General features: G+C 42.9%; 1 protein-coding gene across 6 annotated transcripts in view; it reads left to right on the forward strand.

The window, feature by feature from the left end:
* pard3ab (par-3 family cell polarity regulator alpha, b) overlaps nucleotides 1–27,715 on the forward strand; it is a 447,253-nt gene that overhangs the window by 99,803 nt on the left and 319,735 nt on the right. For 5 of the 6 annotated variants that reach the window (XR_011907558.1, XR_011907559.1, XM_072363699.1 and 2 more), the window contains exons 6-13: nucleotides 435–526; nucleotides 4,125–4,208; nucleotides 6,226–6,351; nucleotides 8,810–9,207; nucleotides 11,913–12,052; nucleotides 13,961–14,086; nucleotides 17,057–17,092; nucleotides 20,135–20,182. Coding sequence is in view for 4 of the 6 variants with exons in the window: in XM_072363699.1 (XP_072219800.1) it covers nucleotides 435–526; nucleotides 4,125–4,208; nucleotides 6,226–6,351; nucleotides 8,810–9,207; nucleotides 11,913–12,052; nucleotides 13,961–14,086; nucleotides 17,057–17,092; nucleotides 20,135–20,182 (1,050 nt within the window). In the remaining 2 variants the exon portion in view is untranslated. The remainder of the gene's footprint in view (nucleotides 1–434; nucleotides 527–4,124; nucleotides 4,209–6,225; nucleotides 6,352–8,809; nucleotides 9,208–11,912; nucleotides 12,053–13,960; nucleotides 14,087–17,056; nucleotides 17,093–20,134; nucleotides 20,183–27,715) is intronic. The other variant, XM_072363701.1, reaches the window with a different exon arrangement.

Here is a 27,715-nt window from a genome sequence, read left to right on the forward strand (position 1 = left end):
GATCCTTCAAACCTGTCCCTAAAACCTTTTTCAGTGTCATAGCTGCACGTCACACACAAGCTGATCGGAAAGTGTCCAACAATACAGTGTGACGTGTCTCTTGGCTGAATCACGGTCAACAACATGGGTGAATGTTGGGTAGTCTGGTTCAGAATGGATGTTCTGTTTCCTGGGGACACTCTGACTGCTTGTCAGCCCTGTTGCTGGCAACAAAAGCTGGAAAGCAGCTTATTCTTTGTCAACATGCATGTGGCATCCAGTTACGGTTGTGTGTTACCAGTGAATGGACTGGAACTGATCCTGGGACAGATTCGTAACATGATATCAGCTTTGCAAAGTGAAATCTCTTGTAAATGTGAAAGAGCCGCTGGCATACAGCAGAAGTGTTGTTGTCACTCGCTTCATCCTCCTCTTTTGTTTGTGTTTTGTTCCAGGAGGAAGAAACCAGGGAGGAAGAAAATGGGAGGATTGAACCGGTGGGCCGAGCAGATTCCTGCATGGAACACACTGCCGTCAGGTCTCTAGAGTGAGTCGGCCACTGATCAGCCTCTGTGATTGTGCCTTTAGCTCTTCATATATCGATGGGAAAAACATGAGCAATAGATGATATGGCTCAGGGAGTTTGATTGGAAAACACCAAATCCACCATTTGGGAATTCTGTGCTGTCAACATGACAGAGATCTATAGATTTTATATTTTGAACACTTATGCAGTACTTTGTAAAAGTCATCCTCCACCCCTCATTTCTTTATACAGGCCAGACTGTGTGGCCTTGAGCATTGGTTCTCCGGGCTCTCTGAAGGTCTTTCAAAGTTATTCTTTGGACGTTGGCTGCTTTTTCAGTTCAACCCTTGTACCCGACTGTTTTTAGAGGAAGGAGTTTCTTTTTGTTTAGAGGGCAACTCAACACTGACCTATAAAAAAAGGAAACTCATCGAGGGATGAACCAGTGTTTCCACACATAAAATACAACTTAGAGATGAATATACTTAAAGATTTGAGGAAACTGGACAAGTGGAGGACAGAAGAAGAAGAGTCAGGCCTAAAAAACTATCTACAGCAGATGAACAGGATCTGAAAGTGATGTCCTTAAGAAAGAGGAAAAAATCCAGCTGTGACCTGACAGGACCTGAGAGATGCATCTGGACCTTCAGCTGATCCATCTACTGTTGGCCCAAGCCTCATCAGAAATGGTCTCCATGGAAGGGTGGCTGTCAAGAAGCCATTCTTAAGGAGGGGAAATAGAGAGAAATGAGGGTGGCTCAAGGCTTTTGCAAAGCACTGCATTAGAAATGTTCTGGCTGCAGATTTGGACTGAAACCCACTGCTTTCTGTGTTAGTATAGCTTGAACTCTTTAGGCCAACATTTCATATTGTGATCTCACAACAACTGATTGCAATGCCAGCTCTAAGCGTACCGGGAGGAAGAGCCTCATTTAAACGAACGGGATAACTCTGGTGAAACAATTAAAAAGCCTCATAACACAGAGTTTTCCATCGGGTTAGTCTTTGGCTCCAGAAAGCAGCATCTGAATGTGGCTGAGGCCTGAAGGTGGTATTATTTAACTGACATGGCACAAAGAAAATTAGGATTAAGATCAGATTTATTTGTCATGCATACACAGGAAATGTGTCCACCTGTTGACGCACGTGCACATGCACGTGCACATGCACGTGCACATGCACAGGGTCACACACTCGCAGAGACAGATGCCAGACACTGGAGCGGTGGGCAGCCATTCACAGCCCGGGGAGCACGGGGTACGGTGCTTTGCTCAAGGGCCGTGACCAGGAGGTGAACTGCCACCCCTCCAGCTGTCAGTTCACTTTCGTACCGCCAACCTTCAGGTTCCTGGCCGACCCACTCTCCCCACCGAGCCAAATTAAAATCAAACACCGGTTGTTTGTTGCTTTGAAAGTGTTCCAGGGTAACTCAGTTTCCTCCTCCATTTCTTCCCATAATAAGCACTTAATAGCTGCGTTCAGCAGGTTCTCCGTTGAAGTCCAGGATTGTTTGTTGAAAATCTCATTTTAAAACCGCTCTCTCATTTACATAATTATCTTTTGTGGGAGCAAAATGATCCTCATCTCGCCACCAGAGCTCTCCCACGCACAAACCCGTTCAGCTCCTGTTATTAACAACTTTGTTTTGTTGTGTTATTTTGCTGTTGCATGCCTCCAGTTTAATATGCAGGTATGGTATTATTATTCTGTGATTTCACAGACTCGGGCTTCTCCTGCCTCTCAGCTGTCAACAAGGGGCCCTTTCTCCCCGAGCTAATCATAGTCATTGCATCTGGGCTGTGAGTGGATTAGATCTGGCGTCTTGTAAGACATGCCAGCATTTTTCTCAGCCAGGCAGACAGCCGTGGAAAAGGCTGTAACTGTGTTTAATGTTTTTAAGGGGTCAAAAAGTTTTTTTATCCTCATATTTAAGCTATGAATTTCTTCACAGCTCAGGATTGGAAATGTTCAGCCGTGTGTTGTGATTTTCATATGGAAAACGGCTCTTCCTGAATGTTTTGAGTTGGTTTGTGGTGCTCTTCATCTGCAGATATCTGCACATAGACTATATGACACCAAACATGCCAAAAAGGTGGCAATTATCCCTCTGTGGAGACTGTCGTGGCGGAGCTCATCGCCCAAGTCTCACCACCTTGCAGTGCAGACCACAATCAAGCCGATGTGTTGATTTGACATCCTGTCAGGGAGTTTTCTGCTTTCTTTCAGCAGAGGATTCCTCAGGGATTTTAGTATTAGTGTCTGATAAATCCAAATATTTTTCATTTGTTTCCCAACAGTGTTTTTTTTTTTTATGCTGTTGCTGGGATCAAACTGATTTCTGCTTCTAAATCTCTTTATCATTACCTTGTGCTTCCCAGATATCCATATTTGTCCAAAAGAGCCACATTAATTTGTTTGTATGCAGCAGCTTTAGAAAGGCAGATTTGAACTCCCATATATGAATATATCTGGAACAATAACTTCACACTGTGAGATTACAGTCTTATCGCCCCAAAAAGTACTCAGAATATTAATCCCTAGGAGCCAACTGGTCTATTTTTTCTTTGTTCTCCAAAATGTTTCACCTCTCATCTGACAGACTGCGTGAGTTTCTGCCTTTTTGGCAGTTACTGGGATATTCGTACTTTTTTGTATCCCTGAGCCAGCTGCCAGTTCTGTGGCTTGTTCAGGTCGTTTTCACCTGTGAAATATCCGATGTCGCACATGGACTGATTTCACTCACACGTCACATTCAAATCCTCTGTGAGCTTGTTTGTTCTTCACATATAAAGTGTGTGAAATCTTATTATTGCTGGGTCCTGTGACATTACCTTTCCTTTGCTACATGTTTACGTTTATGTTTATGCATTTAGCAGACGCTTTTATCCAAAGCAGGTAGGGTAAGGGGGTCTTGCCTAAGGACCCCTACTGGAGGTAATACCTTTCATGCAGGGGATTTGAACCCAGGATCTCCCACATGGAATCATACCACTACACTATCCAGCCCATGTGCAGCTGTGCATGTGCAGGGTTCAGACGGAGGTTTGACGTCAGGACAGCGATGTCACATCCCACAACTGAAGGGGAAGTCGAAGAGCTCAAGGACATAACTGACCAATTAGAATTAATTTCACTGTATATGAAATGAAATTTGCCCTCAGTCATTTGAAACTGAAGAAATCTTTGAGATGAGAGGTTAAATGTATCAAAGAACCAAGAAAAAAAGCTCAGTTTCCTCTTATTAAGCATTCATATAAGGCTTTCGTCTCAGTCTATCAGTGTAAAAACCTGTGAAGATCTTATTTCTAAGTTTTGCACGTGTGTGAGTGGTTTCTTTTTGACCTTTTAGTGTTTCTTGTTACCCTTCACATGTTTTCTTTGGATTGCTCTGTTTTACTGTGATTTTCTGAGACCTTTTTGTCTTCTGTTTTGATTTTATTTGCACTACATGGTTGTTGTCATCATATTGTTTCTGTCTTTCACTGCCTTATTTCCTGTTTTTGTTTTCGCCCACACGGTGTCACCCACCCCTCTCCCCCTCTTCCTTCCCCCTCACCCCCCCCCCCCCCCCCCCCCCCCCCCCCCGTCTCTGTGTCATCCACCCGTCTCCGTGTCCCAGAGACATTGTCAAACTGGTGGAGGTGTCAAACGACGGCGGGCCCCTGGGAATCCACGTGGTGCCTTTCAGTGGCAGGGACCGCAGGTAAAAATACCCAGAGCAGAGCCACACTGCTGCTCAGACAGGGTGGAGGAGAGTAAAGGGGAGGAACATGGCATCCTCCAGGCTTAAGTACATCTAAAAATGCTTTAATGTGTGTCTAGACTTTAAGAGATAAGAAAAATAGACTTTTCTCTTTGAATTTTATTCAGTTTTTTCCTCTCTGTTATATTCCAACAGATAAAAGAAAAGAAAATGACTCAATTTCCCCTTTTAGCTGATCATTTGTCACCCCTATTGTGGAAGAAATTCACTTTGAGCTTTTTAGCTCTTCTGAAAGACATCAGACACACACCCCTGCACAAATACCAGTGCATACCAGACAATCCTTATAGGTGCCCGTGTGCAATCACTCTTACAAACCTGACGCCATGCAAACACACACACACACACACACACACACACACACACACATGCATGCAAACAGGTTTAAGCTTCAGCATCATGGAGCCATTTGCCAGTTTACAGTGATCAATCATGATCGCTCAGGCTTCTCAGGTGACCGTCATATTTCTCTGTGGCTGCTGTCACATCAGTTTTACATTGTTCAAAGAGCACGCTGAACAGCGCACATGACACACACACACACACACACCTGTGCACCACAGTCGAAGCACACATGGAACAAAGCTGTGGAGGAATTGAAGGAATTTCCACATCTGGCTTAAATAGCCCCAGAGAGGCAGTTTCTGGAGGTTATGATCCAAGTCACGTAGCGCTTTGGCGTTGCAACAAAAATCCAGTGAAGCACTGCAGTGTAGCCTGTTTTTAAATCTTGTGTTTAGGAGGAAGCTCTTATCCATTATTGGAAGAACGACACTGACTAAAAAATAGTTCCTGCCGTTGCTTTCCTCCAGCCACCTGCAGCCAAACAACCTCTGAGAGCCTGACGCACAAATATCATCACACACTACAAATTCTCCATTGCACCGTATTGAAAATCAAAATCATATCACTTCTCAGTGCCCAACTTAATCAACCTAAGAGCACATTCATAATGCACTTTTGTTTTATTGGGGAAACGTCAGTTTGGGCGTTACACTAAGATTAAGATGCCCGGTTTTCATCAGAGAAATGGCTTCTCCACAGAAAATCACATTGTGTTCTCACTCCAATTCAATCAGTGGAATTGTCTCCCAACTTTTTCAACTCCTGAACTTTTTTGCCCTCACTGTAATCACATTCCCATTCATATTGAATTATGCCTTAAACACAGGCAGTTAAAGTACTGGAGTTAAAATCAACCCAGTTTACTGACTCGCTCAGGCTACCACAGAGAATACACAGAAGAAGACTCCTTTAAGGTTGGAGTGGCATTTCTTCATTAAACTGGTCCACAGTGCGTCCTTTCAGGTGACGTTAGCCTCTGGTGGTGGCTGTATGTGGAGGTATAAGCCAGTTTGCCACACCAGATTAGAGTGGCAGCCGTTGCTGCCCAGCTTGGCTTCTCTCCCAACTCGACTGCTATCCATCTTTAATAGCGTGGGTTTCTTTGTGGCTGCTGAAAAAGGGAAAGAAGAATCCATGAGTATGTGCAAGCCTCAGCAGAACTACAGTCAACTCTTTGAATTTGTTGGTTTCCTATCAATAGATGCCTCTCCCACACAGCTTCTGAAGCCCCCTGATGTGATGTGATGTGACTGGTCTTTTCCTATCAAAAGCTGTTTGGTAGAATTGTGATGTAAATGACAGGACCACACTGGAGTCCTCTCTGCTGCAGAGTGCTGAAGCAGAGGCTGCACAGCACTCTCCTTTTCTTTCTTAGATAGTTTCTTAATTGTTAAAGTAAAAAAAAATGCCTTGCTTTGGTAGAAATAATGCAAAAGCCACACTGAATTAACAACTATTAGATGGTATTCAGTGGTGCTAAATGAAAAGGGGAGTCTATTCTATCCTTGCAGAACAGAGACCTTGCTTTTAACTCGCCGCCTTAGCTGTGCCACAACAAATCAGCTGTTGTCTCCTGTTGCATCTTCTTGACATGAACTTTTGAACATTTCAGGACTCTTGGCTTGTTGGTCAAGCGTCTGGAAAGGGGAGGAAAGGCCGAGCAGCAGGGCCTGTTCCAGGAGAACGACTGTATCGTCCGTATCAATAACGGAGACCTGCGAAACATCCGATTCGAACAGTAAGATGGCAGCTCACAGGATCTATTGTTGAGCTTCCTGAAACTCCTCCTCTGTGATTTGGCTTTTTTGGACCTCTTCCCTCCTTTTTGCTGTCTTTAACCATCCCGTCCTCTTTCCTTGAACCTTTTCCTTCCCTTCTCTCTGCTCCTCTGCCGGTGCTCAGGCTCCTCTGATGCTTGTTGCTGTGCTAAGTTTCCCTATTTAACTCCTGTAGGCCACAGCCTCAATTGCTCATGCAGTCCCTGCATTTCCCCCCCTTTGGTCCCTGTGCTTCAGTAACAGCTCCACTGGGCTCCTGTTCTAGCTGTTTTCTCCATCCTTCTTTAACAAAGAACACTCAAAGCCTCTGCTATCTGGTGCTGTTCTTGTCTCATCCTTTCATTTCCGTGTCAAACCCTTCCAAACAGTGTCCAGATACTGAGTGATGCATGCATACCCTGATTTTGTATGTGCAGACCCAATACATGCATGTTTTAACCACAGAAAATCCAAAGTGTTAGACGTTATGTGAGATAACAATTATGCAAAGTACCATCCACACACGGTCACACACAGTCCCACGGGATTCCCTGAAAATATAGGGAGTAAAGGTCTGTTCAATTGTGTAATTATGTATTATTTATGTTATCAGATTCGTGCTACTTTCCATCTGTAGCATATTTAGGATAATCCAGTTTTTAGTTAGAAATGCTTATAGCAAGAAATCTATGACTGTGCAAAAGTCTTTGGTCTGAGCTCCTTTATTCTCCAACACAGCCTGAACCCTCTGAGACGAGCTTTCTGTCATTTCTTTAAGAAGTCTTCAGGAATAGTTCTCCAGGCTTCTTGAAGGACATCCCAAAGCTCTTCTTTGGATGTGGGCTGCCTTTTGTTCCGTTCTCTGTCAGATGATCCCACACTGCTTCAATAATGTTGAGGTCCGGGCTCTGGGGAGGATTCATCCCTCCATAAGACCTGTTGCCACTGATTTTCAGTCCACTTCTTGTGTCATTTGGCACAGCTCAGCCTTTTCTCCCTGTTTCCCTTCCTTAAGAATGGCTTCTTGACAGCCACCCTTCCATGGAGACCATTTCTGATGAGGCTTGGGCCAACAGTAGATGGATCAGCTGAAGGTCCAGATGCATCTCTCAGGTCCTGTCAGGTCTTTGCTGGATTTTTTCCTCTTTCTTAAGGACATCACTTTCAGATCCTGTTCATCTGCTGTAGATAGTTTTTTAGGCCTGACACTTCTTCTTTTGTCCTCCACTTGTCCAGTTTCCTCAAATGTTTTAAGGACACACTGCACACCATGCTGAGATATGCCAAGTTTTCAGCTAATAGCTCTTTGGGAATCAGCTTGTTGCTGCAGAAATCTTATTTTCTGTGTTATCTTTGGTGTTTTTCATAGATGAAACAGACAAGTTGTCTTTTATGCGCTGACACAAAAACACTCGTTCATCCTGACTTATGTGCCTTTTTATGTTTGAATGATTTATAGTTAAATGTTTAGTGGTTAAAAAACAGATTCCTCTGACAACAGATACTGAAAATGAGGGAAAAAGCAGCCAATGTCCAAAGAAAAACCTAGAACGACCTCTGGAAAGCCTGGAGAACTATTGCTCAAGCTTGAAAAGATGAGTGTGGCTCCTTGGAAGTAAGACATAAAGAAATGAGGGGTGGCCGAAGAATTCTGCACAGCGCTTTTATCTCCCTTATATTAGGACTGCACCTGCCAGCTTCTCCTGCTGTAGACACAAGTTATGTGATGATGGGGAATAAGCCTGTTAAGCATCAGTGCAACAGTTGTTCCTGTAATAAAGGGTGCAGATTACATCTCGTCTGGCTGTCAATGCAGCCTGAAATCTTAAAGATTCCATGACGAGTGGCTGAGAAAATGGGCCCAAAGAAAGACTTCAGCAATCCAAGTTTCAGTTTTGATCAGGGGCAGGGAGGAAGCATTAGAAACTCCGGGGCCCTTGCACTTTTCCAAATGTCCGTTCAGCTGTTGTCGTAGGAGGGGCAGACGTGCGAAGAAAGAGCCCAACCAAAGTCTGCTTTACTGAAGCAGGTGGTGCTAACGAGGCTGTGCTTTTACAGGGTGCTGACAGTCGACATAAGTTTTCCCTCTCACCTTCTGTACTCGAGTTCACTCCGAAGGAGGTTTGACAGAAGATTCTCTGAACTAGCTGATGAATAGAGGTCTCCTTCATCCGCAGCCAAATGAGGGGATAATGTGATGGATCTGTCAGGGAGGGTTCGGTGTCTTTTTATCGCCACTCGCTCTGGAAATAAGTATTCATTAACATGTCAGCATGTTCAGGTGGGCGAAGATGCACATCTGGTATGTGGAGTGCTCCACCAGGCAAGATTCGGTTATGAATGTGCTTTATATTTTTAACACTGTATAAGTTTAGCTTGTAAGGCTGTAATCAGTTTAATGACTGGCTGTCCATCCTCTCTCTGTCTCTTTTGTCTCAGAGCCCAGAATATGTTCCGCCAAGCCATGCGTTCTCCTGTGATCATGTTTCACGTGGTGCCGTCATCCATGAAGACCCATTACGAGCAGCTGTCCCACCCTGAGAGGAACCCTTCAAACCCCTCGGGCCGCTTCAGCCCGGACTCCACAACCGGGAGCATAGTTCCCGGCATCGACCACAACCCGCAGAGGATGTCCCGCCACGGTTCCCAAACACATCCACACTCCCATACTCCCCAGGACCTGACCGATGGCTACCCACCTCTGACCCACCCCGCTGTCTCTGCAGCCAAGCCTCCGATAGGCCACACCCATTCGCCTCAGAGAGGGCTAAATTCCACCCCAACGCCAGGATTTACAAAAAAAGTAGGAAGGAGGCTCAACATCCAACTAAAGAAAGGTGAGCTGGATGACGTGTCTCTGACGATAGATGGAAACATGCTTTAGTGTTCAGACAGATAAATTCCACATCTTTCATTGAAACAATGAGACAGCTTAGATTCACTTTGGGCAGAAGAAACATTGCAACAGGGTCATTCATCAGGGTGAATAATGATGCTGTAGATCAGGCATGTTTCTGACAACAACAAGAAGGTGTTGTGTGCGTCATTCTCTTTTTAGCATGGTTGCCAACTACCACTTACATGCAATATACTTAAAAGAATCTTGTGTTTCCCTGTCTGATTGAAGCCAAAAGAGATTTTTCTAGCTAGAACAACTTTTGAAAAAAGGGAAAGAAAAAAAATCAGTCATCTTTTGATGTATTACATCTGATTCTTTCCAGAGGGGCTGAAAAAGTCTCTCTTCATCCACTGCAAAAAGAGAGATGCTATATATTCCCTGAGCCTCATTCCTGACTCATCAAAACCAAGTGTGGGAACAGTCTGTGGAGTAAAGCATGTTAAATGTGATGGGCGAAGCGAACAGCAGGCAATTCAGCCCAACAGAACCCAAAGGTTGCTTAAAAGAAAGGGAGCAGCAGGCAACGTCAGGGCTGAAATTTTGGGGAGGTCTCCTTGGTGTAGGCTTTGACTGACAGCTGGCACAGGTGGTGCACACTTCTGCCAACAGGATTCCAGGTGTCGGTGCCAGGTCTCAGGCCCAGGGAGCTTGTTGCTAAGCAGCCACTGGTCCCTGTGTGCTGTCAAATGCCACTGCAAAGAGCCTGACAGGCGGCACCGTATGCCCATGGAAATTTCAACCCAAATCTGTCCCCTCCTGTGGGGTTGGAATCAATCCAGAGCATAAACATAAAAACACCCAGCTGTTGGTTGGATTTTCCATCCTGACTCAAAGATACTTATTCTTATGTCAGAGTTTTTTCATTGGGGATCACATCTGCCTGCTTCTCTCAGAGCCCAGAAAAATGCCGCATTGTGCAGAAGATGTAAGTGGGTTCGCTTACGTTCACAGTCAAAGATGTTATCGTTTCTCATTCCACCTTTTGTTTGCGGGGATTAACAGCAATTCCCAAGAGGCAGCTTGGCTCCTGTATTTTGTTTTGAGTGCGAACTTAAACCCACAGCTTTGCGCTCAGATTAAACCCCCACATTGTTCATGTGCTTGAATCAGACACTGGTCTCCTCACAAATCCCACAGAGTATCAAAATCAATCAACGAACCTTATTCTGCACAGGAAATTGCTTTGGTATGTCTTCATCAAGGTAATGGGAGTTTGAAAGATCCTCCTCCTTTAAAAGTAGGAACTCTGTTTACCGGCGATGTAATAACGCACCTCAACTGCCTGCAGGAAGTGTCATCTGTGCAGGGGATTAGGATGAGTGTGAATCAGAATGGAAACAGAATTAACTGATGTTCAGTTAAAACAAGCAGGAAGGATTGAGGCCACAGCAAGGATGCTCTTTACAGGTCTTTTATTAACCTTTTTGATGGCCTTTCACACAGTGTAGAAGCAATTTCTCTATAAATTCTGTTGTAAGGCTTCTTCTTTCTTGTTCACAACGTTCTGAAACAGGAAATAAAAAAGCCGTGAGACCTCAGTTACTGCCTCCGTTTGTGCAATATGTTATTAGAACAGTTTTTGTTTCATGCTTCAAATACATTCCAAGGAAAAGTATTAAAAGTCTTCAGGCTGAACTTTCTCACTGGGACAATGTAACTGCATGTAATTCTTGCATGGCTCAGCTTTAAAAGCATGCGGTTGTCTTCCCTCACAACATATCCTCACTTTACTATTCGTTTTAAACCTACTTGAGCTCTGTGCTGACAAGATACCGGATTTCCTGCATTTAACTTTCCAGATAATGGTGTTTTGGGGATAACATGACTGTTATCCTAATGGTTCATAATAATGCATCTTATAAAGGGTTGCTGGCGTGAGAAAATAATACCTAATCAAGTATTTATGAGTGCAGACAGACACTTTACAGTGAAGGCCACAGAAAACATCACATTTTCTCCTTAAGTGGGGTTCTGTCACTTAATGGTATTTTACAGAATTTCTTAAAAGTCAACCTTAATTGAGTAAAATGTTTAAGGAACTCCGTTTTTATGGCAATGTAACGCCACAGTTTCCATGGAGACTGTTTGTCACTATGTTTCAGGCTGCAAACTTCACATTGTAAGAGCGCTTGAATGGCTGTTGGGAAGCCCAGCGAGCCGCCGCCTCAGTGTTGTAAACAGGGCGACTGATGCTCTGAGAATCATTAGTGGACATGAAACTGAAGGCTTATACCTGCGGGGAAAGATCTTGTAGCATAAAACGGTCGAGCGGTTGATCTCTGCTGCAGAGAGTAGCTGCAAAGTTAGATGCTGGTCTTTCAGCATACGGCACAACACTGTCATGATGCCACTTCCTGCAAAGCAAACACGTGATATGATGAACCAGCTGCACACTGAATCAGACCCAAATATTTTCTCCTAAATAAACAATAATTTGAACTCTGACCGAGATGTGTTCCTACGCATTGCCCAATATTATTCCCTCGCCTTACCTCAGATCCACGAGAACTGGACCAGCTGAACATGATCTCAGTATCTGGTGCAATGCAAGAGCAAAGAGATAACAAAAGAGCTGCTGCTTGTGCCTTAAGATAAAGCCAGATCTCATCAGTTAAACTCCTGTCTTTATTTCTCTTGCTACAGGCCCTGAGGGACTTGGATTCAGTATAACTTCACGGGATGTTCCCATCGGGGGCTCGGCACCCATCTACGTGAAGAACATTCTGCCTCGGGGAGCTGCCATCCAAGATGGCCGCCTCAAGGCAGGAGACAGGTTGTTGGAGGTGAGAAAGTGAAACATCACCTCACTATGGTACTGAATGGAAACTGAAACTCAGACAATATGGACTGTATACGGACTCTCCCAGTCCAGCTAAGAGAAGTCAAATCTTATCAATACTGAGGAAGGAAGTGGCCTTCCTGCCGGAGATGTGTTGTTTTCTTACAAATGAGGCCACATAAGAAGGATTGCCTGCCTCATTTCCATCCAGACACAATACAAAGACATCAGGAAGACTGTTATGTGATGGCTAAAGGAAAGACATTCCTAAATGTATATGCTCTCCCTTACAGTGATTGGTCCTTTTATAAAGCCTTACAGGAGCTTACAGACTTTAGATTTATGTTGATTTACATTTAATAATGAAGAGTTTTTAAGTAACTGAATTGGATTTCTTTAGTGAGACATCAGGTGAAGAAAACTGAGGGTTTGGAAAAGGTGGGAATGACATATTAGATATATTTTTCATCAGCATCCGGGAGTGAATATGAGATGATGTACAGGTTACAGGTTAAAAAATGATGGGGAAGGAAGGAAGACTGGTTAGAAAGTCACAACGGGAGGGAGTTTGTTTGGCAAAATATCAAGAGATTTTTCATCAGCCCTGCCCAGGAAAAGCGCCAAGACATGGGAAGGAACTGTTGGGATTATGTGGATCACACACGGCCTGCCACCTGTTTTCAGATTGCCCCAAAAGTATCTTATTGGCAGGAAATGCATAAAAGCCTGGAAACTCTATCAGACATTAATGCTCTGACTTTATACACGGGTCATATGATGCTAAATTCTCATAATGCAGCTGAGAAATATTTAATGAGATTATCTTTTATTGAACGGAAAAGGGAAGTGGTTACGACATCAGATGACTCATTAAGTCTTATGGGAACGCCGTTTAAAACTCACATTTTGCTTAAAATTGTTTGGGGAATGTGATTGAAATGAATTGGGTGCATCATCACATGGAGGCCAGATCTGCTTTAAAAGAAACAGATACTGTGTGTGGGGGGGGTAGGAGGTGTGACTCTGTTCTGTTTTAATCAAAGGGAAATGATGGCGGACATGAACCATCCTGTAGATGTGCACCACAAAATACTCGTTTTTATTCCAGACAACAAATTGATTTGAAATCCGTTAGTTTCATGTGTGAAAATATTTACCTTTCAAACATCCCCGCCATCTGTTTCCTTTAAGATCGAACTAATTAATATCGGGTGATGGTTTTGATGTGAAAATTGCGCATCCTGCTCTGGAATCAAACGGCATGTTTCAAACCGAAGGAACAGAAGAGCTTTTGAAGTTGCGTCGGCCCATAAAGAGTGAGACCGAGCAGCTCTGAGCTTGTGTTTTTCTCCTGTTAACACTGAGAACTTCTGCTGAAGTGATGCCGTTCATCACTGCCAACTTTGATTAGAAAGCTTATAACGCCGTCATAAGTCAAACTAAAGAGCAACTATCGTGCTCTTTTACAGCTTATCTTCTTGAATCGATTTGATGCTGTAATGTTGAACATTTTATTCCCTCATAAAGTACATTACCACCAAGATCTTGTTACTTTCTGTCTGAAAGGCTTCATTTTGTGTCTTAAAGAGCCCGATCAGAGTTCAGTCTGCTCTGATTAGTCAGTTAATGGCAGAGTGCAAAGCAGCTGCTCGTTCTCAGTTTGAGGCGTGTTGAACGGGCACAGCGGCGTGTCATAGTGATGTCATTAAGTCGAGGAAGGAAAGTCCAGGTGTTTCGGATCTTCTTGGAAAGAGAAAGTTGAGGAATTTGACCTTTACAAACAACTTTTCTACACATTGAATTCAGGGAAAAAGAAACAAATGTAACATCTTTGAGGAATTTCGATACTTCACCAAAAAGTCTGGCTATAACTCTGAGGCAGAGTTGAACCCGATCCCTGTTTCTCTTTCAGGTAAACGGAGTGGACCTGAACGGACGCACTCAGGAGGAGGTGGTGGCGCTGCTCAGGGCCACGCCTATGGGCGGGGCTGTGGGGCTGCTGGTCCTACGGCAGGAAGAAGCTTTCCTTGCTCCAGCGGTATGGCTGTCTCTCCTCTCCTCTCCTCCCTGTTACATCTCTGCAGCACAACACATTTAACATTAACCCTCCCACTGCATGGATATCTTCAGATTATGGTTGTGCTCTCACACATGTGAGTGTGTCAGTGCTTCTGCGCTGTCACAACTGCTGCTAATCCCCACAGTGAGTGCTGTGTTGTTTTCTCATTTCCCAGCTAACACAACACGCTATCCGAGCATGCAGATTGATTGTCTCGCTCCCTCGCTGCACTCCTGTCTATTATCAAGCCGTGGCTAGCCTCAGAGGGAACCTGTGGAGCTCAATCTTTTCTCTTTATCTCCTTCAACCTCTCCTTTCCGCTCACTTTGTCTCTGCTTCAGTCTTTCTTTATTTGTCACCCTTCCATCTGGCTTTTTCCTTTGTTTGGTAACCTTCCCCGTCTCTGGGCCTCCGTCTCTCTCTGTGTTTATCCTCCGAGCGAACTTGGTAGATTGATGGATGAGCAGACAGACGCAGGGCAGGTAGCAGGCAGAGAGTAGAAAACACGCTTGGCTTGAATATCAATCAGGCAGCATCCTCACACGTTACATTATGCAAAGAGACACACAAATCTTTGTGAGTGGCTGTTGGATGCTACCTCCGTCACAGTCTGAGCAGATGCTTCTCACAACTCAGTGATTCAGGCATACTGACGCTAATTTAGTTTGTACATTTGGTTACTGTTTGCTTTCTTCAGGGTCATGTTTTTCCATTAAATCACATGTTATAATTGACTGTCTTGAGGGAATTTGTGTGACACCTGTTACGCCAAGAAACTCATAATAAAATGCAACGGAAAGCTGAAACTCCTTTTTTATGCGACGGAAGAGTGAACAGTGGAGGCTGTTTGCAGGCTTTAAATCATCCTGGTGTTTACTCTGCAGCAGTAGTCAATGATTTTCTGCTATCTCCTCAGCTCCTTTAGCTGGCTTAGACACACGCCTTGTTGAGTTCTAATGTGAGTTATAGCACCAAGCAGCCTTAAATCCCTCCTCTGCTCTTATAGAATTTTCTTTTTGTTTCCCATATCATCAGCAGCCAACAGACGTATTAATGCTGCACACAGTCATGAGCTAGCAAGCCGTGTCAATTAACTAGCTGATTTGGGACATTTATCACTGTAAAGGATTCAGATGAGGCTATAAGCTGGCTTTCGCCATGGGTGAAGTTGGACCAGACGGACTGCCACTGTGGTCGATACTCATCTGTAGATTAGAGCAGGGCTTTAAGGCTATCTGACTGCTGAGGTGGTAGTTAGATGCTCGGATTTATTTGATCTGTGGTTATGAGCTGCAGAGGCCAGTAAACTCGAGGGAGATGAGGTCCAGTGCACAAAATGAGCAGCTGGGGTCTCTATCTGTTGCAAGACTTCACTTTTTCTCATGCGTTTCTGAGCTAGTGGAAAGTGAACAGCGTTGCAAAAATTCAACAACGACATGCGTTCTTCACCAAAACGAAGACAAGAGGGTGAAGGTAATCTGAAAGGGGTAAAAACAGCCGAATATCCAGAGTTAACACACACAAGTTAGAATTAAACGTGACAGTTACTCAACTTAATGAATGAATCTAATGCAGAGTAATGAAAACATGAAGTCAGCAGCTGTTGTGTTTCTGGTGCCGAGCAGATGAAACAAAACGTTAATACTGTAGACATTGGGAAAACAATCATTTTAGTACAAATGCCAAATTATATCAGTCTAGAAAAAATAATATTGAATATATGAGTCACTTAGTTTTCTGCTCCATTATTATTCAAATGCTTATGATGCTCTATTGTTAATGCTGTAATAATGAATGAGATAATAACACAGTGTGCTCCAACACCTCAAAAGAAATATAGAATTACTTTCTTTGACCTTGGAAAGTAAACAGAACTTATTGGACAGCCTGCTACTGCTTGAGAAACACGATGCAAACGTTACAATCAAACGTGTGACGAGTGGTTTGCCAAATAATGGAAAGAGAAATGGTAAAACAACATGGTCCTTTCCAGCAACTGACTTTGAGATGGTGTTACAAGCAGGGCAGCTGGGATAGAATTCAGACCACCTGTGACTGGGGATGCACCGATCCGCCTTTTTCACCTCCGATACGATACGATATCTAAGGGTTAGCATCGGCCGATACGATCCAATACCGATACAGAAACACAGCGCAGAATTATAGTCACAAACGGGAAGTTTCATTGTGTGGAAAAGACTGGGATCATTCTTTTGTGCAAGGATGTTATCTTATTGTTATTACTCAGATTTTTTCAGTAGAAGGAACAGAGGAAAGCCACAGCACACACAGTACTTTATGTTGTGTTTTCTGACTACCTTTTTTAACTAAACTGTGCAGGAACCACTTTTCCTCTGAAAGCCCCTGTCTTGATTGTAGGCTTCTACTTCTTAAACATGAAATGAACATATTAGGCTGGAAATGACACATTAAAAGACATCATCTTTGGTGATGGCTCTCTGACGTTTGTTCTGTACTGATCTCCTCATCAGATTAATGTTGCTGCGTGTGAAATAGTGACAGAAACACCCTTCTGGTTTCCTTTTCCTTCTTTGCATCCTTTGGTGCCAGTAGCAGGTCATCACAACCCATCTTATAGTTGTTGTTGTTGTTGCTCTTGGTTTGCACGGCTCCTCAGACTGAACTGTCAGTTGCTCTGAAGATTATTTCTGTGAGCTAAGCCAGGTCACTTTCAAGTGGTGGAAGGATTTTCTACAACCTAAATTATGGCAACAAGATTACGTGAATTGGTGAGACCTTTAGAGATGATTGGACTTTATCCTGAAGGTGCACTGCAAACACTGCTGAGAGTCGTCATTTTCACATCGTTCACCGCACTGCTTCACATCCTCACCTTCCCATCCTTGTGTGATTAAATTGTCTGTTTCTGCCAACAGTTATTTGTTGTTTGATTTCTTTTGCTTCTTCTGTCCTCCCTCCATCCTCTAGAATGCTGAGCCCCAGATGCAAAGCCCCAGAGATTTGGTAAGACTCCACCCCAACACCAGCCTGCAAATAAAGCCTCTTCTGAACACCAGCCTCCTCCTTCACAGCTCCCGCTCTTTTATTTAGCCCCAACTCCCCTTTGCATGGACGCTTTTAATTTCTTTTGGGAAAAATACTAAACGTTATCACCCTGTTGGGATAAAAACATTTGCTTATGCTTGCATCCAGGCTCTACTAGCTCAAAGTGCAAGACACTGCTCATGCATAGAAGTGTTAGTCAGTAACACTAATTTTAATCTCTAACCAAAGTTGCTCTAACAAATCACAATTTCATGGTTGATCAGTGTGGAGTGTTGACGCTGTGCTGTAGTATAATTTGCTCCATCACTCCCCTTGGAGCTGTGGAAACACATGGAATTCTGCTTTGTATGTTGGCCCTGGATAAGGTTGTCAGTCCGACCTTCCTGTTGCAGACTTACTCTGACGTGTGGTGAATAATAAACACTTTGTATAGCTTGTGGGCCACTTTGTTAGGGAAAGTGCAGACAGAGCTGGCTGCGACACCATCTTCAGTGGAGCTGCTTCTGACAAGCGTTGACATATGTTGAAGCAGAAGTAGTTTTAGTACCTCCGAGTGTTACATTACGGTTTCTATGGCCTGAGTGTTACTCCTCACACATTACCTTAAAAGCTTCTCCATTGAGACCGCTTTTAAAAGCTCATCTGCTTCTACTGCTGTTATTAAAAAGCTATTGAGATTTCCATAACTCTCTCTATAACATAAAGCTGAAAGTGATTTCACATCCACAAACTTCTCGTCCTCACATCTGGCTTCACCTTCGGTTTGCATCTGGATGAATGCAAGGAGTTGGTTACTTTTTCCACAGCAAGTTAGAAGTGCAATCGGGCAGTTACTGATTGGCAGTTGTATCTGCCAGCTTTGTGGATGATGCTCATCACGGAGAAATGTTACAGCAGGACATTAATGATTACTGTTCAGACGATCATCATCAGAACTGAAATAAGTACAGAGAAGCACGCTTTGCATCGAGCAGCTGGAGTTATTCTTTGAGTTTGTGCTCTTACTTTTCAATCTTGCTTCATCAACACGGCACAAGTGTGAAGTGCATGAAGTTATGGAGAAGCTTTAGTGTGGCGTGGTAGAAGAATACTGGGAATAGAACAGCCACTCAAAGCTTCCACATCTTCTTTATACATCAAAGTGACTGGATGGTGGCAACCCCAAACCGTCCAATCAGAAAGCAGATGGTCGGCTTCTCTGCAGGTCCTGAAAGTGAACTTCAGAAGATACCCTGAAACACATTTGGAGGAAGAGTGAAACAACTGAACACGTTCTGAACCGGCAGCAGAGTTAGAGGCAACAAAATCATCTCCCCCCTGACTGGCAGGTCTGATGTGATTTGAGTCGTCACCCTCGAATTGGTTTGATGTATTAGGACAGAAGTTGCTGTCAAACAGTCAGAAATATCACCTTTACCTTAAGCACTTTTCCTTGACCTCGTTTGAAACCGTTATGGGGTTGAGGAGAGGTGGAGGGAGAATTTCTGAGAACTTAGGGAAATGGATTTGATGCTCTTTCATCGCTGCCGTCGGCACGAAGCCGTGAGGAATGTTAATATTAAAGAGACTGAATAACAGAACGCTGCCACTTCAACATATTGGAGCTCTAAATGTTGCATATCTTGTTTTATGAGGGATTTAGTTGATTTAGTGGAAGCCGTACCAGTTGAGACAAACATGCACAATCTTCACTTCCAACATGATTCATATTTATTTAGAACAATTACAAAGGGCACCTTTCACCTTTTTCCATTAACGGAAGTAAAAACGTATATTTGTATATTTGCCCTGCTAATAATCAATATGGCCATGTGGAGAAGAACCAGATATATTAAGCAAATGCACCCCGGTCACGCCGTCTCCTCTTGCCCCCGTTTTGTCTCTCCTCGCCCTCCTTCCCGTCTTCCAAACTCCAGACCTTTAGATGAGCCTCTTTTCTATCCACCCTTTCCCGGAACATCAACCACCATAATGGATTCAGTGCCTTTCAGATGTTATCTGTTGTCAGGCATCTCATTTTAAACATCTCACCGCCAGCAGCAGCAGTGGCACCATGATGGTGTGAGGTTTTAGATGCAGGGTGTGCATCTAACAGAACAGCCCAGCTTTTAATGGACATCCTTTTTCAAGGATGATGCGTTTCCAGTACAGATGGTTGGATTACAAGCAGCAACTGATGATTATTTTCTTATTATTCACTTGAATCGAGTTTTCCCTTTAATATAAATATGAGGGATTTCAGAAAGTGAGTGTTCATGCAGGGTTCTTGTCTCTCAGAGTTGTTAAATTTGTGAGAATAGCAGAGAAGAATTAAAAAGCACAACATGTTGTTGATAATAAATCAATAAATTCTCAGTTTCTGGTAAGCTGGCAGCAGGCTTTATGTGCATTAGTGGAGCTCAAGTTGTCTTGATTTTGTTACTGTAATGGTTTTATTCCATCTACTTAGCGACTCTTTGTGCAGTGTAATTATTAATGTGAAAAAAGCTCCCAGAATTTAGCATGTAACGGCTTTAAGAGCGGCAGGTGTGCCAGCGCTCCAGCTGGGGTTTCTGAGGTTGGCACAGCGTGACGCCTCCTGCGGGGTAGAGCTGAGCCGAGCGTTACGCAGCAGACGAAATGCAGCAACTGACATGGAAAAAGTACTCGCTCCATGAAAATGCTCCGATGACCCAAAAATCACCCATGTTTTTCCAGCAGTCCACCTGAGGCGCTCATCAGACACTCAAGCATGCAGGGCTGGCGGCACTTTACCTTATTGAAGCTACTTGTTTAAGCTTTTACTCGATCGGTTAGAAATAGAAAAATAACCATAACTAAGTAGAATGTGTGTGTGTCCACCCTTCAGTCATGGCATTTCCTCCCCGACCCTTCATGTTAAACACCAGTCACCTCACTTTCCATTTTCTGGCTCGGTTGTCATTCACGACGCACTATCAGGATGATGACTGTCAGAGGGGCCCTTGTGTCTAACCTGTTGACTTTGACTGCTCCCTTTAGCATCCACGGCAGCCGGTGACAGCCGGGAAACCCCACTGGCTGATTGAGGTAACTGCTGCATGACATCACCAGCTTGGGCCATTATGCAGTGTAGGAAAGAAAGGCATCACAGGCAAATGAGATACTTTGGGTGGCTGCACAAATAGACTGGGAGTCATTTCAGCAATCCATTGCTTCGCCAATGGTCTGTAAAAACAAAACACTTTGTTGGGTCTCTTTGTCATGGCTTTTACCCTGTATTCTCCTCAGTTTTCATTGTATCTCTCCTTACCTCTCCTCACCTCTTAATTTCTCTCCATTCCACTTCCACTCTTTGTCTGACACACACACTTAAGACACACTTTCAGGGCTAAACTCCCCTCCCCTGCACCTGGCTTCTACAATAGAGCTGATCAAAGGCATCCGTCTCTACATAGCTCCATAATGGAGCCATAACATGAACATTCAGCTCCATTGTTTACGCCATTAGTCACACAGGCTTATGGAAAATTACTGCAATGCTATGTTGAAAAGCCATCAGCAGGAGCAGCAGTAGTTCAGCAGCAACACTGTGCCAAGATGTTATCTATCACATGTGAATGTTTCCTCTCCTCTCCATTCACAAAGCTGTTAATCTGTTAACACACTGTAGTGCGATGATGAAGGATTTCTTGATGGCATGATATACTGGAGCAGTTGGCATAGCAATACACAGCATGAATATTATGCATTTCAAAAGATCTGCTTGTGACAGATCCACGGGTGGGGTGGACTTGTGTAGGATGTTTCCAACACAACATGTCAGAACAGTTTCTTTACCACAGCTCTAACAAATGACGCAGCAAAACTGCTGAAACAATGCAGCGTGATTGCATTTGCAGCTCAGCATAGCACAACAAGGGCAGTGTGTGAAAACCTGGATGTCAGGGCATGACACATCAGAGCTACTGTGGAGTTGCCCCACTGATGTAGCAGTGGCTGCATCGAATGATGAAGCAGGTGTCTTTGTTTCAGTCTAACAGGAAAAAGACGATAATAATGAAGAATCACCACAAGTCGCTTTAGATGTTGCATGACAAAATGATTCAGCAGCAGACCCTTCATACTGTTGTTTCAGGTGAACACAATAAACCGTCTACATGCCAAAACCACTAAACATTAGGGCTGGTTCTGTCTGTTGATGTAGAGCTTTCACCAGACATTAGCTTTTAAATGAGACAAAAGCATGATTCTTTATTACCGTACACACATTCATAAAGTCTTTGGACCCTGAGTTTTCCCCACTTTGTTTTAAACAAACCTTAAATTAGATGAATTTTTATGACAAAGCGGGAGAAAGAAGTGAGTTGACACTGATCTTCCAAGCTTTGAAAACTCTTCCTAATGGAAGTTTCTCCGGTTCTTTCTCATAAAAAGGTTTGAGTTAAACCACGGTGGAGGCGTCAGTAAGGTGCTGTCCAACGACAGCATCCTTTTCTCTTTAAGAAGCCACTGTTGCCTCAAATCATCGTCTTCCTGTTTTTACACAGAGCTAGAGTAGCATATTTAAGACGGCTTCTTTTATGGTCCATTCACCCACTAGAACAAGCCAATTAAAGCCTTTCCCACTGCTTGTTGCCGTGGGTTATTCCTCAGTGCTCGGATGGCTACAGCTTACTTAGTGGCTACCTCTACCTATTACAAGAAGCCTGAGTTTTTGCTTTCAGTTTTTATAGCCTCCATTGGAGACTTTACGGTCTGTAGACGTGTTTCTGTAAAATAAAATGTGAGCTGTGTCCGTTTTTGTTGCCTCGATTGGAGCGTCCTCAGTGCAAATTAGCATGTGCACCCAGGTGCTGTGTTCCAATTGATGCCGAGCTGGAGCTGATAAAAACCTTCTAACTACTCCAGAGTCATTTGGTGCGGGAGTGAATGCTGGTTCACCATTTTCACATTGCACTCAAAAGCCAGATGTTGGCAGGTTCTTTGACCGGTGTAAAAAGGGCTTTCGTGAATTATATGCAAGATAATCTTCTCCAGAGTACCCAGCACGAGACCCAGGATCCATCTCTCCCTTCCTTAGAAGTCTATCAGTCCCTGAAGCAGGAAAATATCCTCACAAAAAGATGCCCCCGTCACCATATTTGACTGAAAGGATAGAGTAATCTGGAGGCCCTCATGTCTTCTACACACACTTTTTGGTCAAATAGTTCAATGTCACATCGCTAACATAAGAAGATTTAGCTTGTTATGGTCTGAGAGTCATTTAGGTTCCTTTGGGCTAACTCTTTGTAATAGAGTAAAGGAGAATAATGCGATCTGATAGTATACCTGAATAAAAGATCCAATACTGCCCATGTCACAGCTTTAGGAGCAAAGCAGCTAAGTGTTCTTTGCAAAAATGCAATGAGGAATGATAAGTCATACAAACTTTGTATTATTCTTATTCTTATCATTCTTATTAGCTGTGTGGAAAAGCTGCTGTGATTAATGGTTGCAGCTCTGTGGCAGAGGGCTCGACGCTGCCCCTGTGCTGTGTTAGAGGCCTGGTGATGACACATCCAAGTCAGCCATAGAGGACAGTTTTACCTTTAAACTGGCTTCCTGGCTTAATTAAAGTGATGTTTCAAGCTGTCACCTGACCCACATATACAGACGGCGCATTCAGCACGCCCCACACTCACTCTCACTCCCAATATAGAGCCGCATAGACTGTACAGAGGCTTTTATACCTTTAAACAAAAAAAAACGCACAAACACAGCGCCTCAGATGCTCAAAGTGCACATGCAACACATCACAATTACACAAACATACTGGCAGCAGCTGCTGGTGTAATTGCACATGGCCGCATCAGGTTATAAATGGTTTTTAGTGGCTGAGAGAGAGAGAGAGAGAAAGAAAGAGGGCAGCTGATTAGTTTTGGACAGCAAGTGCAACTGTTTGTGTGTGAGTGCATTAGTTCTTCCTCTAAATGATGTCATTGGTGTGTGGAGGCACATCATTTAAGGGTGACGGTATGTGGTTCTGCATGGGTTTTTGCACTTCTGTCACCTACACAGATGCAAACTTTCTTTCTCCGTTTCTCCTTCTCTTTCACTTGTTTACTCACACACTTACAAACACATCTGCCCTCCTCACTCTTCCTCCACGCTGTGCCGGTCTCGGCTCAGTCGATCACACTCGTATTTGATATTCATGGTCTATCAGCATGAAGCTACAGCATGATGCATCGGAGCCAGTGTGAGAGGGGTAGGAAGGTGAGGGGGAGCAGAAAGGAGGAACAAGAGGGTGTGGACAGCAGAAGTTAAGTGGAGAAAAAGTGACTGATGCATGAAGATGAGAGGGGAGACCATCAAGATTTTCCACAATGTGAAAAAAGCACGACAGAGCACATGTGGGCAGATGTGCCAACATACATATGATGTTAACTGCAAAGGGTGAGACGGAGGCAAACAGCCACAATGGCTCTGGTAAATGTAGTGATTGAAGGTAAGGGAGGAATAAGGAGAGAGTCAGCATGAATACGCAGAGATAGATGCTACAGTAGGCAGCCAACAATGGTCTCCACGCTCGACTTCTCTCGGCCAATTACACCCTTCACTGCCTCCTTTTCACCTCCATCCGTCTTCTCTTCTTCCTCTCTCTCTTTGCAGCCATCACCTCTTGTTCGTTTGGCTTTTTTCCTTTCTTTAAAATTCCCCTCACGCGACTTTTCCAGATGGCATCAAGTCGACAGGTTCGTACAGCCAAAGTTGAGTTTTCAGCCAAAGTGTTAATCATTGCAGGCACTGCAGTGGGGAGATGTTTGTGACTGTTGAGATGAAGGCGGAGGAAGAAGCGGAGAACAATGGCGAGCTCGGTTTCTTGAAATGCTAAAGATTGTCTCGGTCTGTCTAATACAAAGAAGAATAGAGGCTTTGAAGTTTTGAGATGAGCATTAGATGTGTAAATCAGTAGAGGTTCAGGTGCAGAAGGAAATGAGAGAAAGGGAGAAGGCAAGAAAATGAGGGACAAAAAGCTTCAGAAAGTAGGTGGGTGGAAAAAAAGACGACATAAAAAGAAACTGTGGGGGTACACCAAGCTGCTCAGTTCAGTTATTTGCCCTGAAGTGCAATGCACAAGATAAGACACACACACACACACCCACAAAAAAGAAAAAAACTAACTTTTCCAAGCATTTTGTGAAATGAGACAGCAACACTGAAAACTCAATATTTTAAAAGACGACTCCACCATTATATTTAGCCTTTTGTGTGTTGAAAACACTGTTATGTGTTGTTGTTTCTTGTGGTGTTGTGTCTGATTTTGTTGTGTTTTACTCCTCGGAACCACTGCTGTGTGCCGGGTTACATTGAAAGGACTTAAACAGCAACGCTGTCAAAGGAATAAACTGGATGTCTGGTTTCATTGTGTTGACTTACAACTTATTGTTGAACCTGAGATCAGTCCTCTCATCACTTACGCTACATTTCAAAGTTCAGAAATCATAATTTGATTGTTTCAATACGCATTTGTTTCTGTTATTAGAGAATTTAACGTGGAGAACATTGTAACTTTGGCTTGTGGAAGCCAACAGTTAACGAGACAACTATCAAAGCTGTACAAAACTGAGTTTATCTTATTAGAACAGTCTGGCATACTCGTATTTATCGTTTTTTATGGCATAAACATCAGGTTTAGTGGCAAGAATGAAGGAAGGAGACGGAGAGGTTTTAAAGCTAGTCAAAGAAAGTTTGATTCAGAGAGGGTACATTACACAGAAAAAGAGGAAATGAGCAGATGGAGATAGTTTCTTAAAAAAAAAAAAAAGTTGTGGAACTAGGTAAAGTCTATAAAAAGAAACAGGTGAAATATAAGTAAGGCTATGAAAGTAAAAGAAGGAGAGAGTCGGAGATGGACGTACTGTCAGAGAGGTGGCAGTGTCTGTCTCTTTTTGTGTTCCACATGGATTCATCCCTTTCGTTTCATTCACACTTGCTTGCTCGCTCTGTCATTGTCAAGCTTGTTCTTTCTCATTTTGTTCACCCTTTTCTTTTCGACTCCTCGCCTTCTCACCCTCGCTCTGTTTGTCTCCGTCCCTTGTCTCTTCACCACATCACTCTTCTCTTTCCCTTCACCTTGTTCATCCTTGTGCTGTCTGCCCAATGCCTCCATCCGATTTAATTGTACCAAGTCTTATTTTGTTGTTTTCCCCTTAAATTTCTTTGAAATATCTAAAAGTGTCTGGAATAAGTTATATTTAAAGATAGATATTGGCACTTATTACTTCTTGGCATTGTGCACAACAGTTGCTCAAGAGTTTCTCGTTTTTAGGCAGTATTTTATTTACCAACACTGTTTCTGGACTCAACTTTCTTCCATTTTTAACAAGCTACAAAGTCCATGTTGGGAAGATGAAAGAGTGAAGGTGGAAAACATGCATCACTATAAGATTTGCTTTTGTTTTCACTCTTCGTTAGAGTGAAGAAAACATGATGGCCTAAATTAAAATAGACTGTTTGTATCAATCTACACACTGAACAAATGATTTCATGATTGTACAGTATGGGTTTTGTATGGGTTTTGTTCCAGTTTCCCCAGAAACTAGACCAGGAATCGGCAACCCATGCATCACTTTATACTGCGGCTACGCATGGCTTGGGAAAATAAATGAAAAAGTATCCAATTGAAGTGTATTTTATTTGTGTTAGTTCGTTTTTTAAAAAAAATGTAAATCTAAATGGGAATATTATTGTGATCGTGAAATATTAAAATAAAATATTTTATTATTTTCATTATTTTTCGTCACTCAAAATATGCGTCACACTCGCCGAAAGCCGCTATATGCCCGCGAAAACACTGTGCTGTTATTGAGATTTTACACCTCAGGTAGGCCAAGTATGGGGAAATATAAGAAAAGAAAAATATCTGAACAAAATAAAACATTTAATGATGCCTGGGCAGATTCATTTAATCAGATTAATCGAAATACAGAAAGGTAAATGCACTTTCTGGATTTCGTGAACAACACACTATAGTTGTTTATACAAAGCGTAAAGGTAAAAAAATCAAAATCTTCATTTTAGATTTAGTTTTCTTTTCAGTGGAAGCCGGGTCCAAATGGCTCTTTGAGTGTTAAAAGTTACCGACCCCTGCATTAGACGATACTATCCATCCATTTTCTATACCGTCAATCCGATTAGACGATACTAGCATTTGGCTAATAGTAGCAGCAAAGACGCAGTATTAGCTAGCAAACAAACATTATTAGTTTTTAAGATAATAAGTTTAAAACTGTCGATGAAACTGCTGTGTTTTGAGTTATTTTATAATTAAGTTGTATAAGTACTTAGAATAGATTTACAACTGTTCAGTATCTACGACTAAACCGTGCTTTTAAACTACCGAGCTAATTGCTAGCTCGGTAGTTTAAATTAGCTTGCTAATTAGCTTGTAATGCAGTTAGCTAGTGTCACTCTTCGTATTTCTCAAATTCGTGTTCAATTTATGGGGCAAAACTGTGGTCGGAAATAACAAGATTATAGTAAACTTTCATTTGCTTTCATTGTTTTCAAATATGTGTTGAATAAAAGATGAGATACTAATCATAATTCTTTTTAAAATGGTTTACCCTTTGTGGTTTGACTTGTGGAAAATGTAAGCTAACGATATTTCCAAATGATTGGGTTTGACAGTCCTTATCTGACAGTCTGGGTACCATGGTGGTAACGTTAGGTTTGCTCGGTTCAATCGGAAAAACTCTCCACGACGAGGCTCCTTTTACCAACCACTGTATTTTCCAGAAATTGCATCTACTGATGGTAGCGAACTAAAACACTGTTAGTTAGCAGAGTTAATCTGATACAGTGACTGAATCTGACTGCATTGTTAATTAATAAGTTTGAACACGATCCCAAAAAATGGCTTCTTTACAGTAATAATGATTTTTATATTGTATCGATTAAATTGTTGTATACAAGATATACATTTAACTGTGAATAGCAGTGGATCTACTTGATCCCTGATATAATCTCTAATGGGTCCCTACTATATTTATTATAGCAATTTATTTTCCTCTTTCCTCGTTCTGGCCATTTGCAGTCAAAGAGGATTAAGTCTTCCATAGTAACTTTTTAATTAGCCTTAAATTCAATTTGGTAGAATTAATTGGACTTGACTTGCAGAATAATTGAATTCCTGCTGTCGTTACTGTTCCTCAGCATTTCCCATATGTTGTTTCCTGATGACAAATTGGCTCATGCGTTGTTTTTTATTTCATTAGAAATTTATTTCAGGTAGCATTTTGTCTCTGAACCACTCAGACACCTCAGTGCTTTTCATGCTCATTTGTCCTTTATCTTCCTCCATGCTACTTTCTGTTCCCTCCCTATCCTTCCTTTTGCCTCTCGCTCCATCCTTCTTTCTCCCTCCTCCGTTCCACCCAGAGTAATTCCATCTCTCTCCCTGCAAACAAAGGGAGCTAATGACATGCTGACACCGAGCCTGATGATTGAATTCATTAGGCGTGCACAATAATTGCCAGGCGGGAGCGTGCATGCACCCATCTATTCAGAGGACAGCTGTCAAATAACAAGCAGGAGAGAATGGCTTTTTATTGTTGCGCTGGAATAGAGTAAGAGTGA

The sequence above is a fragment of the Leuresthes tenuis genome, unplaced genomic scaffold (genome assembly GCF_036924035.1).
Source record: "Leuresthes tenuis unplaced genomic scaffold, fLeuTen1.0.hap1 SCAF_14, whole genome shotgun sequence".
In the NCBI taxonomy this organism is placed as follows: domain Eukaryota; kingdom Metazoa; phylum Chordata; class Actinopteri; order Atheriniformes; family Atherinopsidae; genus Leuresthes; species Leuresthes tenuis.